Source organism: Carassius auratus, chromosome 5 (assembly GCF_003368295.1).
Source record: "Carassius auratus strain Wakin chromosome 5, ASM336829v1, whole genome shotgun sequence".
NCBI classification, from domain to species: Eukaryota; Metazoa; Chordata; class Actinopteri; order Cypriniformes; family Cyprinidae; genus Carassius; species Carassius auratus.
In genome coordinates this window covers 28783602-28799277 of record NC_039247.1, presented here as the reverse complement: position 1 = coordinate 28799277, position 15676 = coordinate 28783602, and the positions used below count along the sequence as shown (strand labels likewise).

General features: G+C 34.9%; 1 protein-coding gene across 3 annotated transcripts in view; it reads right to left on the bottom strand.

Annotated features, from left to right (window-relative positions):
* LOC113084639 (astrotactin-2-like) overlaps positions 1–15676 on the bottom strand; it is a 479964-nt gene that overhangs the window by 193752 nt on the left and 270536 nt on the right. For all 3 annotated transcript variants that reach the window (XM_026254924.1, XM_026254923.1, XM_026254926.1), the window contains 2 exons: positions 15217–15291; positions 12623–12760 (listed from right to left, as the gene is read on the bottom strand). In XM_026254924.1, the coding sequence (XP_026110709.1) occupies positions 12623–12760; positions 15217–15291 (213 nt within the window). The remainder of the gene's footprint in view (positions 1–12622; positions 12761–15216; positions 15292–15676) is intronic.

Below are 15676 nucleotides of genomic sequence, written 5' to 3'. Positions count from 1 at the left end.
AAAACACTTTATTAATAATTATATTCATTAAATATCCATAATCATTTCTTTTGCCGGTTCTTTGTGACAGCTTTTAGGTGCGTTATTGGCATGGCCACCTTTACATGTAGCCTACATGAACGTGTGAACTGAACTGAGCTCGTCACAGCTGGACTGCTTGTTATGATGTCAAGGTCACTTTTAATGTTCATAAATTCAATTATGCTAAACATAGCCTAACTGTTACCTTTATCTTACGTTAATCAGCACCTGGCCTGTCTAAAACCTTCTAGATTTCAAGCCATTCCACCACTTTTCTAATTCTAACTGCAAACTAAGCTTGTGGATAGGAGGAGCAGGTGGGCGGTGGGTTAACATGCAGCGCTCTGATTGGCCGAAAGCTTTTCACTCCATTCACACGCTGTGGATCAGCGGCAGAATCAGCGTCATAGATTGCATGGAAACTGAAATCAGCGAAATGCGAGACACAACAAAATGTGTACCTAGAGAGCAGCGAATCGTACAAGCGTACTTATGGGTCAAAATGCTTGCAGAGTACGAAAAATGCGTACATGTTGGCAGGTCTGAAAAATGGGCATAAGGAAACTAAGTGGAAACTGTGTTGAGCTAAGACATGGGCAGCACATAGACAGAAAACAACAAATAAAGGTTCCCTATTGGCATTGACGGTTCCCATCCATTGATCCACCGATGGATCCATGGACCTTTCTATCCCTCAAAATGTTCTTTAAAATGGGGGGACAAATGGTTCTTCCGATTATTTTAATGTTATTTACACTGCAAATGAATGTATGACTTAATTAATTAATACATAAATGTCTTATGTTAATAATGTTACATAATAATGTTATTAATGTTCACCCTCATACGGTGGCTTTTAGCAGAAAATATTTATATATTCATGTCAGCTTTAGTCATAAAATTACATACATACAAAAAAAAAAAAAAAAAAAAAAAATATATATATATATATATATATATATATATATATATATATATATATATATATATATATATATATATTATTATTATTTTTTTTTAGGTACTATAGATCCAATGCACATTATTTGATTTGATTTTCCAGAAACTTTTATCCAAAGGTATTCATTCATTCATTCAGAAATGAATTTTATTTTATTTATATTTATGCATATGGTAAAAACTTTTACCTAAAGTATCTTTCTTTCTTTCTTTCTTTCTTTCTTTCTTTCTTTCTTTCTTTCTTTCTTTCTTTCTTTCTTTCTTTCTTTCTTTCTTCATGCTCTGTAATGTTTTATCTTGTGTCTGTTAAAATTTTTATTACAGACTTGACAGAAACCATTATACAATTACAGCAGCAATTTTAAATCTTTCTACAGCCTTTCTATAGTATCTCATAAACAGGACTTGCTTTAAGGGAGACACTTAAAGGTTTTAGTGTTCTGTCTGCATTTTAAAACCCTCTCTCAGAAGTTCATCCTCTCAAAGCCTCATCAGAGAAGCAGTTTTGAAACAAATCCACCATCTTTAGCAATGCAAATTAAAGCCCAATACTGCTTGACTTCTTAATCTATGTACATGAATAGATACACATCTCTAATGGATAACCTTTAACCTGAGATTCTCAAGCTCAGATTCTCTAATTTTCCCCTACCAGGGTTTCTGCAAGTTGTATGGGGGCAAATTTAAGACTTTTTTTTTTTTTTTTTTTTGTGCCTAAAAAAAACTCCAAATTTTTTTGCTTATTAATATATAGTAGAGTTAAGGGATCTAACATATGGTAATGCGGAATATGTTATTAATGTGTGCTTTATAGGTACTAATAAACAGTAGTGGCAGTAGTATGCATACTACTAATATATAACTAGTTAGAGAGAATTGATCCTTAAACTAAAATAAAGTGTTAACATGTTTACCATCATTAAGGGATGTTTAGATATGTGTATTGGAAAATAAGCCATTTAATGCCATGACTTTACCAATTAAAGATTTCTGCTTTGATTTAAGACCTTTCTAAGGCCTTAATTTGTGGAAATCTGTGAAGAGCTGCAGAAACTCTGTCTACACTATGATAACGCTGCAGTGCATTTGTGCAAATAATCACCTTTCCAAGAGAATGAAAACTTGCTGCTCAACTTTGGCAGCTCTCAGCTCCCCCTGCATCTGCTCGAGTCACACACAGAGAGCGCTGAACATCAGCCCTGTTTGCCAAATGCGACAACACAGGAAAACGAGTCCCAGACGGGGAGGACAAACACGCAGGGAGATGTGCAGGTGGGTGGAGGGGGAAAATAACAGGTTAGCGCATGCTACCGCTTTGCAGATGGCTTGGTTTAGAAAAAAGAAAAAAAAAAGTGTTGGAAGCAAGTAAAAACTGTATAAAACAATACTCAGCTGTTCAAAGAGCATGATATTATACAATAATAAATTGAAAATGCATTTCACATTCATCTCTATTGTATTTTCTTGAAACACATTTTTTGTCTTTCAGAAATGACTACATAAAGGTTAAGGAAATATTGCAAAATTTAATTACTTTTATGGACAAAAACTGCATTTATTTTTATTTTATTTTTTATTAAATTCTGTTTTCTATGATACAAAATCAATATATATATATATATATATATATATATATATATATATATATATATATATATATATATATATATATATATATATATATCAGCTTGTTGTCCAGAAAAAAATAATGTAAATGAGTGACCTCAGTGCAGTGTGTGACGCTAACTGGACAGTATGTCCCAGCGAGCTGATGTAATGCGAGGGAGAAATCAAAACTCACTACCTCCAGTGCCAGATTCATGCTGCTTGTGGTGCCATGAGCGTTACAAAAACTAATTTCAGTCTTTCACAGTTTCTGTCAGCCTCAGATCCACAGATGGTTAGTTAGCATTTAGTGGCTCGCATTGGCTTGACTGTGAACACTCTGACAAACAGTTTGCTTGTAACAGGCTTTCTGAACTCATAAAGCATTTGTTTATGAATGGTGTTTCGCTTTATTTCAAATGTGAGGAATTCCAGAAAAGGGGGAAATGTTTATATTAATAGTTAATAGTTTAATAATAGTGCAGAGTTTTTATACTATAATTTAATTTAATACTTAATTTATACTTAAAGTGAACTTAAAGGGATAGTTTATAATTTAATTTACAATTTAGTTTAATACTTTATTCATACTTAAAGGGTTATTCCACCCCAAAATGAAATTTTTTTGATTAATCACTTAACTCCATGTCGTTCCTAACCTGTAAAAGTTCTGTTCGTCTTCAGAACACAATTTAAGATATTTTGGATGAATACCTGGAGGCTTGTGACTGTCCCATAGACTGCCAACTGCTATAATGTCATGTGAAATATACTGTTATTTTTATTTATTATACAAGTCAGTATAATCCAAGCAAGTATATTGTTGGTAAGTACATGAAAAGTAGTCAGTCTTTTTACCATTCTGGCTTATCGTGTCTTTGTGCCAATGCAGATACCGAATTCAGCTAGATACAAATAACAGCATTAAGTTGCACAAAGTGACATTATTATTGTTGTCATCATCGATCTCTCTTGTCTTTCCTGCAGAGAAGTGAATCACCTCTGTTGGGTGGCAGCATTGTGCTTGGCCACGATTATCCGACAAATATAATTCCCCAGGGTTTGCTCTGAAGTTGATGAATGTGGCTCTGCCTGTAATTCATAAACATGTTTGCAGTCTGTGAGGGAGCTCTAGCACAGCCCTGCGCTCTTAATTGAGATACTTAACATGCAAGACAAATGAGGCAACTCGACACGAGGCAGGTTCATCACACTTACTTTCTCCCCAACGGAAGGTGCGACTCATCACACACGTACAACATGAGACATAAAATCAGGGCGCAAATTTAGGGGGTTATTGCTGAGACCAGCATAATTATGATTTAAGATGATAAACAAAAGATTTGTTCTCATTATATATAGATATATGCATGTTTTAACATATTTTTCTTACAATGCTTCATTAACCACAAAGACAGTCAGAAAGAATATGTAATTAATTTCACTTAGCACTAATTAAACAATATGGCTGCCCAGAAGAGAAGAGAAGAGAAGAGAAGAGAAGAGAAGAGAAGAGAAGAGAAGAGAAGAGAAGAGAAGAGAAGAGAAGAGAAAACATCCTTTGGAGTACATAACAAGTGCACATTCAGTACAATTAAGCACACTTCTTTTTCACAAGGCCTGCCTTAAGACAAACTAAAACAGACCACGCTGTGGAAATGACCTACAGATATTCATTAAAATAGTCAACAATCCTGAAAGTGGCTGTGTGTTTGGCACCGGAGTATGACAGGATGAGTGATGTGCACTCTGGAGGACATTAGCTTGTGGTAATGTTCAGTTTGCGTGCTTGCATTGAATGCACTATTCATCAATGCACTGTGGCTGCTGCATGCCCTCTCAGCTTATTGACACGTTCATATTGACAGTACAATGTGCTTTGAGCACAGCTGGAGACGCCTGGAGTGGAATTGACTGGGGGACTTTATTGACTTTATGGTGTGTCTCGGATAGTGCAGCTCTTCAGGGTGGACTAAAGCTGACCTGTGGAGTCCACAGATGTGCCGGACTCTAATGGCACGGCTGCTTGTAGATGTCTGGGAAAACATGACCTTAGACAGTTTGAGTCCCTCAAAAGCTCCGTCTAAATCAGGCGGGATCAGCTTCTATAAACAGTGCAGTAAAAATCTATGAGTCACATAAAACCTGCAGCAGATTTCCAGCGATTGAAGTTCAGGTTCTTGGTATATGAATCACAGTGACTAGAGATTCTAATAGATAGGCTTGTGGTAATGCAGGAATTCAGTGCTTTGTCATGGGCCCGTTGCAGATGAGTATTGATCCTAAAGCCTTTTTGTGTATCACAAAGGGGTGAAATGAGCGAATCCTACTTTCTTTTTTTTTTTTTTTTTGTATTGCAAAGATCTCAACAAAGCTCTGATGTAGGTCAGCAAAACCAATTTAAACCGAAAATCTGTTCATATTAATGGTATACGGCTTGGCTCTTTGCGATTTTAATGGCCATTTTATCATGTCGGGGAAAAAAGTATGAAGTATAATAAAGCATGAAGGGACAGTTCACTCGAAATGGATTGTTTTGTTTTCATTTACTCCCCCTTCACTTGTTCAGCCCTGCTCCCATGGACCCAGCGTCCTGCAGAGTTTAATCCAGCCTGCTCCAGCACACCTGACCCTGAACACCTTGATTAGCTGGTGCAGGTGTATTCGATTCGGGTTGGAGCTGAACTCTACAGGACAGCGGGTCCCCAGGAGCAGGGTTGACGACATGTGCAGTATGATTTTCTTTCTACTGCTGAATACAAAAGATATTTTGTTTTCCAAAAAAAAAAATGACAGTAGCCAATGACAACTGAATATATATATAAAAAAAGAGATATGGCTATCATACTATACAAAGTAAAATAGCTATAATCAACTTTTAGTTACCAACTAAAATTGTTTAGTTACCAACATTCATCAAAAAAAAGAAAAAAGAAAACAGAATATTGCTCAAACTCATAAATGTTTGTGGTAGATGAGTAAATGTAGATTTCGGTAACACTTTAAAGAACAATTCTCACTATTAGGTAAAATACTAGCATTTTGATTGTTTATTAGTAGTTATAAAGCACATATTAATAACATATTAATACCTTATTGTGCACAAATATATATTTTAGATCACTTAATCCTACTCCATACTTAAACTTAACAACTACCTTACTATTAATGAGCAGCAAATTAGAAGTTATTTCAGGCAAAAGTCTTAGTTAGCAAATCAGCTCGCTATTACTGTGTATTTACAGCTCTCACGATTATAGATGAACGCCATCTATATGAATAGAGAAGTGGATTATTGACTTTATGGTGCATTTATATTATTACCATCTCTATAACTGGGCATCAGCACATCAGCACATATTTTCATCTTAATTCATTGTAAATGCTGCATTTCTAGCAATCTCATGATGTTCTGTAATTGGCATACAAAGTTAAATCTATTTTTTTGATTGTTGTTTTTTTTTTTTTTTTTCTTACTGAAATTATTACTTTTTTTTCTTGTGCTCAAATAAATCACTTATATGATTTCTTAGTTTCTGTGTAATCTTTTATAATTGAAAAAACGGACCCACTTTATATTAAGTGGCCTTAACTACTATGTACTTACATTTTCATTAATTATTTAGTACAATGTACGTATTGTGTACATACATGTTTTTACATTGTACTTATATTTATAAAAAAACTACATGTAATTACATCTGTATTTAATTTCTGTAATTACATTTATAATTACACTGTTGACCCATACTTTACACCTTAACCCACCCTTAAACTTACCCATACCTCCAACCCTCTCCCTAACCTTACCCCTATCCCACCTCAATAGCAGCAAAAGTATTTTACAATACAATATGAACACAATAAGTACATTGTACTTATTTTTTTATGTAAGTTCATAGTAGTTAAGGCCACCTAATATAAAGTGGGGCCGAAAAAAACTATATATATATATATATATATATATATATGAAGTGGTATGTTTAATGACAAAAATAGTTAATAGGTATTTATATATATATATATATATATATATATATATATATATATATATATATATATATATATATATATATATATATATATATATATATATATATATTTGGGGGGGGGGGTGCAGACATAGTCTCATAAAAATATTCATAATTTTTCATGACATCTTCTTCAGATTTGAAATAGAAACTCATGAGACATGTGGCTTTCAACCCATTACTTTTCTAGATTGCTCCAGGTATCATTTCATGTATTTTCATATCAAATAAAAAATATTTAAGTGTGGTAAGCAGTTCAGTGTCTATAACTTTTAATATTTTTGAGGATTATCAAATCTGGTTGATAAAAAGTAAAGCCCAAGGGGTCTTCTTTCCAAAGACACCAAAATTCTGTGTGTAACAAGTGTGTAACAAGCATAAGTAAGGAACTCTTACAATTTTAAGTTAGGTAGAGCACTTTCAACTGTGAATCCCATAATAGGGGGTGCTGGCTAACGGGTTAATAGTGACCCTTAAACTAAAGTGTGACCGATGCATGATGAGTTACATTCCAAAGTTAGTTAAGTTAAGGGGGTTGTTCACGAACCCTAAATACAAGCCATAGTGATGATTGGCTTAACATCTAATCAGTAACCAATAAAAGAAACTGAATTTATTAAAATGATGAAATTACACCAGCATTTTAAGAAAAAATCCCTTCATCCTGTGATGTATTCCTTCAAATGATTCTCTCTGGACAGCACACAAGCTGCACACGATCGATCACAAGTCTGGGTTTTAAATGCCAAGATTCTCACACAATCTAATATGCTTGGCTGGTAATTACACACAAAGTTTTTTCTGGACAGATCCATTGCTTTTTAAGCCTATAATACAGTCATAATTCACTTTAATTTGGCAAACACTTTGCTGAAAATCAGAATCTCAACTTTCATTCCATATCCTTTAACTGTGATTGTAATATATCTGGTTTTAACCTTTAAATGTTGCCATTATTTTCTGTCTGATCTGCGTAAATTGTGCAGACTACTGATTATCCTCTAACACTTTGCTGTTTTTATTTATACTGTTGTTGTAACTTTTAGTTATTTGGTGTTACTGAGAGCTCATGTCTTACTTTTTGTCTTGGTCGTCACTGTCGTTGGGGTTTATGTGTTAAAGGTCTGCTGATCAATGCAAAATGTAGGCTATTAAAGTAATAGACAGGTCTATTGTAAGTGTTCTAATGGTGTGGGTTTATCAGTGATCTTTAATGAATGCATGGCCAGAATGTATGCAAGCTGTAAAGTTAGAGTTTGATTGAACTAGGGCTATGTTTTCCACACTTAAACACTTAAGATACTTGTTTGTTTCAGAGAAATGTAGAGGAAAAACAACACTGTGTGAAATACAGTACATTATGCATGAGAAAGAGGGAAACAAGTGTTATGTATTACATGGCAAATATGAAATAATAATAATAATAATAATAATAATAATAATAATAATAATAATAATAATAATAACAATCATTTTTTCGTAAGGATTAATTGTAGAAAATCTTTGAAATCATGCGGCTCGAGTTCATTATTTAGCTCCAGGTTTAAAAGGCCTCACGCTTGATTTACCTCCTTCTAAAATGATATGTTTGAATGGGACAAAACTAGTTAACTGACTTTTGAAACATAATGCGCTGCTTGTTATTGCTTCAACAATTCACAGTTTGTTGCCCCTGCATGACATTTTAGGACTTTAACAGTGAAATATTGATTGCAATGTTGCTGTTTTGTCATAACAAATATGGTCTCCTGTGTTTTTGTTTTGCATTTAGTGTGAATGTATCTTGTCCAGTTAATTTCACCTTAATTGAAACCATTTTCTGATACAAAAAAATAAATAATAATAATAATAATAATAATAATAATAATAATAATAATAATAATAATAATAACAATAAAAAGGGTGCCTGTTATTTTATAATAAAAAACAACAACAATAGTAATAATAAACAGGGTTTCCTCTTTTTATATTAGGTGTAAATATAAATGTGTTAAATACAAAAAGAATATATATATATATATATATATCAAATTTGTCAGGCATATTTAGAAAACAAATCACAATCATTCGAACCACAGAGTTTTTACCTTTTTTTTTCAGCAATGATCACTTATTCTTTGATATATTTTAATAAGTACAGGTAAAAATAATTATGTTTAATTTTTACACAAATCTGTCAGTTATGCTGAATAATGATAGAATATGAAATAACCCATATCTTAACATTTTATTCTAACAAAATGAATTTGAAATGATATTTGAAATGTTTAATTTTATTCGTGTAATAATATCTTGTCACAGCGGGTCAGAAAAAAAAATGGAAGAGAAGGGATCGAAATGCAGCTCACAACAAAATCAAACATGAATAAAATCAGTCAAATCACAAAACAGATCTGATCAAACTGAGGGTAATGAACACATTTATGAGGGGGGGAAACAACAAACAGGTGTGCAACATAATTTGTGTCCATGGTAACAAATGGCCAGGAAGAAAAACACAGGAATACAAGGAAGTACAAAAAAAACAAATATCCTCTTCTGTTGATGGCCTGTATACAAACAGCTCGGTATGTGTTTGAAGTTTATCTTAACTACTTTAAATTATAAGTAGCTTGCATCTTTTCAAACTAGAGTCGAAGGGGACACAACCGTGTCTCCTAAACCTTGAAGGCTGGGTTTATTTGCACAGGCTCACATGACCTCTCTTGCAGCTGACAGCTGTATTAAGCCAGTGGCATAAAGGAGATTAGAAGTGTTTACTTTCCCGAGTGCTGTGACGCGTCACTCCATTCAGGATGGAGATAACCTCTGGAGTATCAGGAGACACGGAGCTACACATACTAATACTTCTGGAGCAAAGCCAGCTTCAATTCCATTCTGGAGGAACTCAGATACAAGCAATCACAGGTCACTGTCCCCGCTTCCCAAAGGCCAGAGTCACGGCCACCTCATTCTGGGCTGAAACTGAACTGCTGATGAATGCTATTCATCATCAGAGCTCAGAAATAATCCAAGTGTACGAGAGGATAAAAGAGAGAAGATGTTTTATGTGAAATGAATATAATCCTATTTCCGGACACCAAATGGAAAGTAAAACTATTGTGCAAGATTAAACAACATTCACACCGCTTTACTTCTTGGCAAAGATAATACTCAAGTGTGCCAGAAATGCTTACATTTTCTGGAATGTACTTGCAACCGAGAACATAATTCTTTCACTGGCAGGCTTTTAACTACAAATTTACTGTTGAATCAAGAAAGAAGAAAAATCATTTAATTGTAACTTGTCAGGATATAAATTCCCTGTCCTTTAACACTCTTAGTCCAAAGCATCATGACCATTCAATGCTCCCTCATAATTTTTTTATGCAACTTGCAATTGTATTTTATTATTTTTTTTAATTAAGCTGCATGGTTAGGATAGTTCTTTGTCTAAAATGCTTCAGTACAACATTAATTCACATCTGTAAATTTTAGAAAATTAGCTTTAAACAGAAATCCTTGATGAAAGGTTGGGTTTTAATATTCATATTTTGAAAATCTAGCAAAAAAAGCTCAGACCCAAATTGGGGTTTCTTTTCCGTTGTTATGTGCCTATATTATTGAATGAAAGGCAGAGTATTTTGATGCTAGACGTGCTCCCATCTTTAAATATTTTTAGAAACCTTTTGGTGCGTCTTACTTGAAAGTATCATATTCTTGTTTTAATTAACATTTATATATTTTGTTAGTTCTGAGTGCTGGACAGGACTTTTTTTGTTTTGTTTGTCTTGAAATATTTTTGTGTGAAACTTTGTGTGCTGCCATTTTGGCCAGGACTCCCTGGTAGAAGATGCATGGTGAACCACTGGCTGTCACTTTCAGCTGCAGATTTGCTTGACTGATTACTATTATTTAAATAACATTGTTTAAACACCACGGCCTACCTGAGTATTGCTGCTGACCAGGTCCATCCCTTTATGACTACAGTGTACCATCCTCTGATGACTACTTCCAGCAGGATAATGCACCACGTCACAAAGCTCAGATCATCTCAGACTGGTTTCTTGAACATGACAAGTTCACTTTACTCACATGGCCTCCACAGTCACCAGATCTCAATCCAGTAGAGCATCTTTGGGATGTGGAGGAACAGGAGATTCACATCATGGATGTGCAGACGACAAATCTGCAGCAACTGTGTGATGCCATCATGTCAATATGGAGCAAAATCTCTGAGGAACGTTTCCAACACCGTGTTGAATCTATGCCACGAAGAATTAAAGCAGTTCTGAAGGCAAAAGGGAGTCCAACCTGATACTAGCAAGGTGTACCTAATAAAGTGGCCAGATAATGTATATGTTTTTAATTAATCAAAATTATAAAACTTAAATAGTGAAAATGGATGAAATTGTGTGTGTGCTGTTTTTTTATATTTTTTTTATGCCAGTTGGGAATGAAACCTTAATACACACCGACTCACTGTGATTCATATAAACCATTATATCTCTGGAGAGTTCCCACAGGGACAGCAAACCATACGTGTGTGTGTGTGTGTGTGTGTGTGTGTGTGTGTGTGTGTGTGTGTGTGTGTGTGTGCGTGCGTGTGTGTGTGTGTGTGCCAGGGTGTTAGGTAAACAGAATCAGAAAGTACCAGTATAACACCAGACTATACCCAGGCTGTTACTTGTGCTTAAATACACAAATAAACAGGTGTATGAAGCCCCTGCTCTTAGTCTATACCTGATTCATATTAGAGTACACGCTGACACCACGGAAACAGCTTGCCATATGTTGAGAATGCAATAATGATGAAAACAGCTTGGTTGTGAAAAAGTAATACTGTAAATAGCTTGTTTCCCTGAGGACATTTCAGCCAACAGCAGCTCTGGGGCTTTCAGAAAGAAAGAGGCAAGAGCAGTGTCAGATGAAGGGAACTCTATTCATAACGGGACATCTCACTTACTGTAGCACACAGATTTACTGGAGGAAACTTTATTTATTTGAGAAAAAAATAAACCCGAACCAAAGTCAAATAAATAGTTAATTAAAATGATTAAATAAATGTCAAATAAATACAAGCTCACCAATGAAAATGATGCACATGTTGAAAGCTGTAGGAGGACTTACAGTCAGTGCTATGCTAGGTTAAGTTCTTCTGATTGGCTGCAAGGATGTTGCTAGGCAGTTGTGAAGCAGTTATTAAGGTCATCAATGTGTAGGAACAACTTTAACTCAGAAATTGCTAGGACATTTCACAAATAAATACAAAAAAAAAAAACTAAAAAAAAAAAAAAAAAACAGCAAGTATCCAGCCAATATGGAATAGTCTCAAATTTGACACGTAATTCAAAGTTTTGAACAAACGTTCTTCCAGGAATATTAATAGAACATTTGTTCAGAGTTATTGGTTACACTTTGCCTCAGTAGTCCATCATTCTACCCAATATAAGTATCTTTGCAACTACATGGTTTTAAATGTTTCCAGTTTCAGAACATCTAGAAATAAGTAACATTTCTATAAAGTTTGCAGGATGATAAAATGGAAAGTTCTCATAATATTTGCATTACAAATATATATATATATATATATATATATATATATATATATATATATATATATATATATATATATATATATAGAAGAAGAAGAAGAAGAATTCAGTGAATAAGGTACATACTCTACACAAGTTCTGCCACTTACAGTGAGATACGAGATTTATAAAATAAAATTTGTGCAATAACATTAGGTCAAAAATACATAATGAAGCAATGCTAATATACCTGATGAGATATATATATATATATATATATATATATATATATATATATATATATATATATATATATATATATATATATATATATATATATATATATATATATACATATATACATATATAGACACACTATATACACAGTATATGTAAAGATGGAGATCAGGCTTTATCAATTACTGCAGTGGCACATGTGTGTGTTATTATAGCCGTTCTCAGTCTTGTTGAGCTGAGCTGTGATTAACTCACCGCACTTCTCCAGGGTCCTCTGTCACCAACACGTCTGTCTTACAGCTGGCTATAGGGTTGATTGACAGCTCCACCGGAGGTACCACAAAGCTCTTGCTGACTGGCAGCCAAAGGCCTTGACCCAGACTGTAGGATGACCTGCAGCAGGAGGGACACGAGAGTGTAACGGGTCAGCTGAATTTCAATGACCCTGTGGAACATGCCTGAATAAAGACAGCTGCTTATTACAACAAAGACACACTGAACGAGAGAGGGGAAGATCTGTTCTCCACAGCATGCACAAATTAAGACCATCACACTAGACAGTAGTTGTGTGCTAATGATGTATCCAAAGGTCTTTAATGAAAGAAAAAAGACAATGAAAATATATAGCAAATAAAGAAAATGGAAAATAGGATTTGTCATATTCTTCACAATGAAAGACTTTCAGAACCTGGCGGCAAATCACAACCTGTAAAAGAGCACAGCGACTCATTTGGCAAATTAAACAAAACATTATTATTATTATTATTATTATTATTATTATTATTATTGTAACTAGCTAATAGAAACTAAATGAATAAAACTGAAAATATTATTTGAGACTAAACAATAATAATAACAACTCTTTAATTGTAATGCAGATTAATAGATTCATATTTTTTTTTTCTTTTTTTACTCATCCCAATAAAGTTCATAATCAAACAAACCAGAAGACACTGCAGACTACCATGATGTTTTGTCTTTTACTGAAGATTTTGAAAAGCATTATGATTTATGAATCATTATGTATCTTGATTAAAAGAAATAAAATATTAATTTAGCCAGTGAATTGATATTCTGTGAATTAAATTTGTATGATTACATGTGTCTCCGGCACACTTGTGGGAACTGAGTCTGGCCGGTCGCTGACCTTGGATATAGACAAGCACATCTGAATTACTTCTGGATCAATGCATACTTCCACTCATAAATAAGCCAGCGCTAGCCCAGACCTTGCTCCGGCCCATCAATCGACACTTCAGAGGGCATCGATTGATTCCTCAGTCCACTATCAGTCAACTGCTGCCAGCTCAACTAAATGGCTTGAGTCGTCAGGTGGTTAAGACTGATGACAGCTCGGGTGAGTAAGGACAGACTGAATGGATGATATAAATGACATTTATTTTCACCTTCGCGTTTAGAACCAAAGATAAAAATAAATAAAACTTAAGGCTTGTAGTCTGAAAATCTGGAAAATAATATACATTTAATTACGAGAGACAGAATTTAATAGGGCAAATCAATGTGAGATACTGTCATCACATCAGCTAATTGTCCAGTGTAAGATGCATTATTAGTTTTAGTTCAAATGGCTATAATCAAACTATATGGGTGGACTGCATGACAAAATCCCAGATCATGTTATGAGTTATTGTACATCACAGTAACGGTATATATCAAAACATGCACAAAAAAGTAAATAATGGTACGTTTTGCATTAACACACAAGCTCTTTCTCATACTGATATGTTTCACTTTTATGTGTATAAAACTCTGAATATTCGACTCTGCCTACCTTTCATACGAACTTTTCACTGCAGTGTCCAGTAAAACGCCAACAACTTTTGATTCTGTGTTATGCTGTATTCAAAACACTTATGATAATGGATTAGTTTTAAATGAATACAGTTTGATGTTTGCATCACATAACCAGCTCCATATGTATGATATTAAGACAGAGTGAATTTTCTTGGAAGCACACCTGGTGCAGCATTGCACTTGCAACGTGAAGCGCTTGGCTGTTCGAAAACTAAAATAGCATGTTTTTTTTTTTGTTTTTTTTCAACAAAGGCTTCTTTTTTTTTGTACTTTGTTAAGTGTTTAGTGTTGGAGATTCACTATTTTCAAACACGAAATGCATTAACCTTGCAGCACTACTCACTGGACATTTTATTTCTGAATTGCAGTGCACTATTCATCATAATAAAGTGTTTCAGAGAAAAAACTGAAGACACTTTGCTAAATGTACTAGTTTATGTAAATGTACTTGCTTATAGTGCCTCTAGTGGACGTGTCATTTGAAAAGTGGCACAAAATGTCTACTTGTATTTCAAGTTTTGCAGAAATGTAGGAAAAGTCATATTTCCAATGTGCTTGGTTAGAAATATCAACATGCATCATTCAGACTGCAGTCAAGCATTCTGCAATCCATGTGACGAGTTACATCAGATATTTTAAGGGCAGAAGCTTTTCAGACCGTCACGCCTGCAGGACAGAAACATCCAGAAATCCAAAGTGACATGCAGCGGTTTGTGACCTGTCCTTGTTCCCTTTCTATCGCCACCATTTTCTCAAAGACATGAAAAATAAATATACGCAGCCACTAAACACTCTCAGTGGCCCTAGACCCTGCTTTAAAACAGAAAGAAGCCCAGGGCTCCGGTGAAACTCCCTCGTCTTTCGGGTGGAACATGCCTAGGGCAAATCCTATCAGGAAACCCACAGTGCTGCCCCGCAGGCGATCTGTGAAGGCCTGTGTTCAATGTGAGGGTGACTGACAGCAGGCGGGGGGGCCCTGCCTGGACTGGGACCTTGTTTTGGAAGACAGGCAGGTGGAGAGGTCTGGTTCTTACCTGAAAATCTTCTCTGGAGCCTGCTCTCCTGTGACAAGGTCGTAACCTCTTTCCAGGTTTGAGTAAGGCCATGGACTGTGGGACAAACACACAAAAAGGCTTTGTGAGTATAAACACTAAGGGTCTTAGCCATAAAATAACACCCTTAAAAACAATAATAGTAACAGGAATTAACTAAATCAGGATGTCCAGTCCTGCTCCTGGAGGACCAATGTCCTGCTGAGTTTAGCTCCAACCATAAATGAATACACCTGAACCAGCTAATCAGGGTCATCAGGGTTACTCAGAACTTCAGGTGATGGTGGCCCTCCAGATCAGAACTGCACAACCTTGAACTGGGGTTTCACATAATCTGACGAACATGTCCGAGACGCTTATCTGAAGTGGCAAAAACGTCCATTATGATGCTAGGATGCTGCAGTGTTTGAAAGACTTCCGAAGACACAGTAATACATGGTTA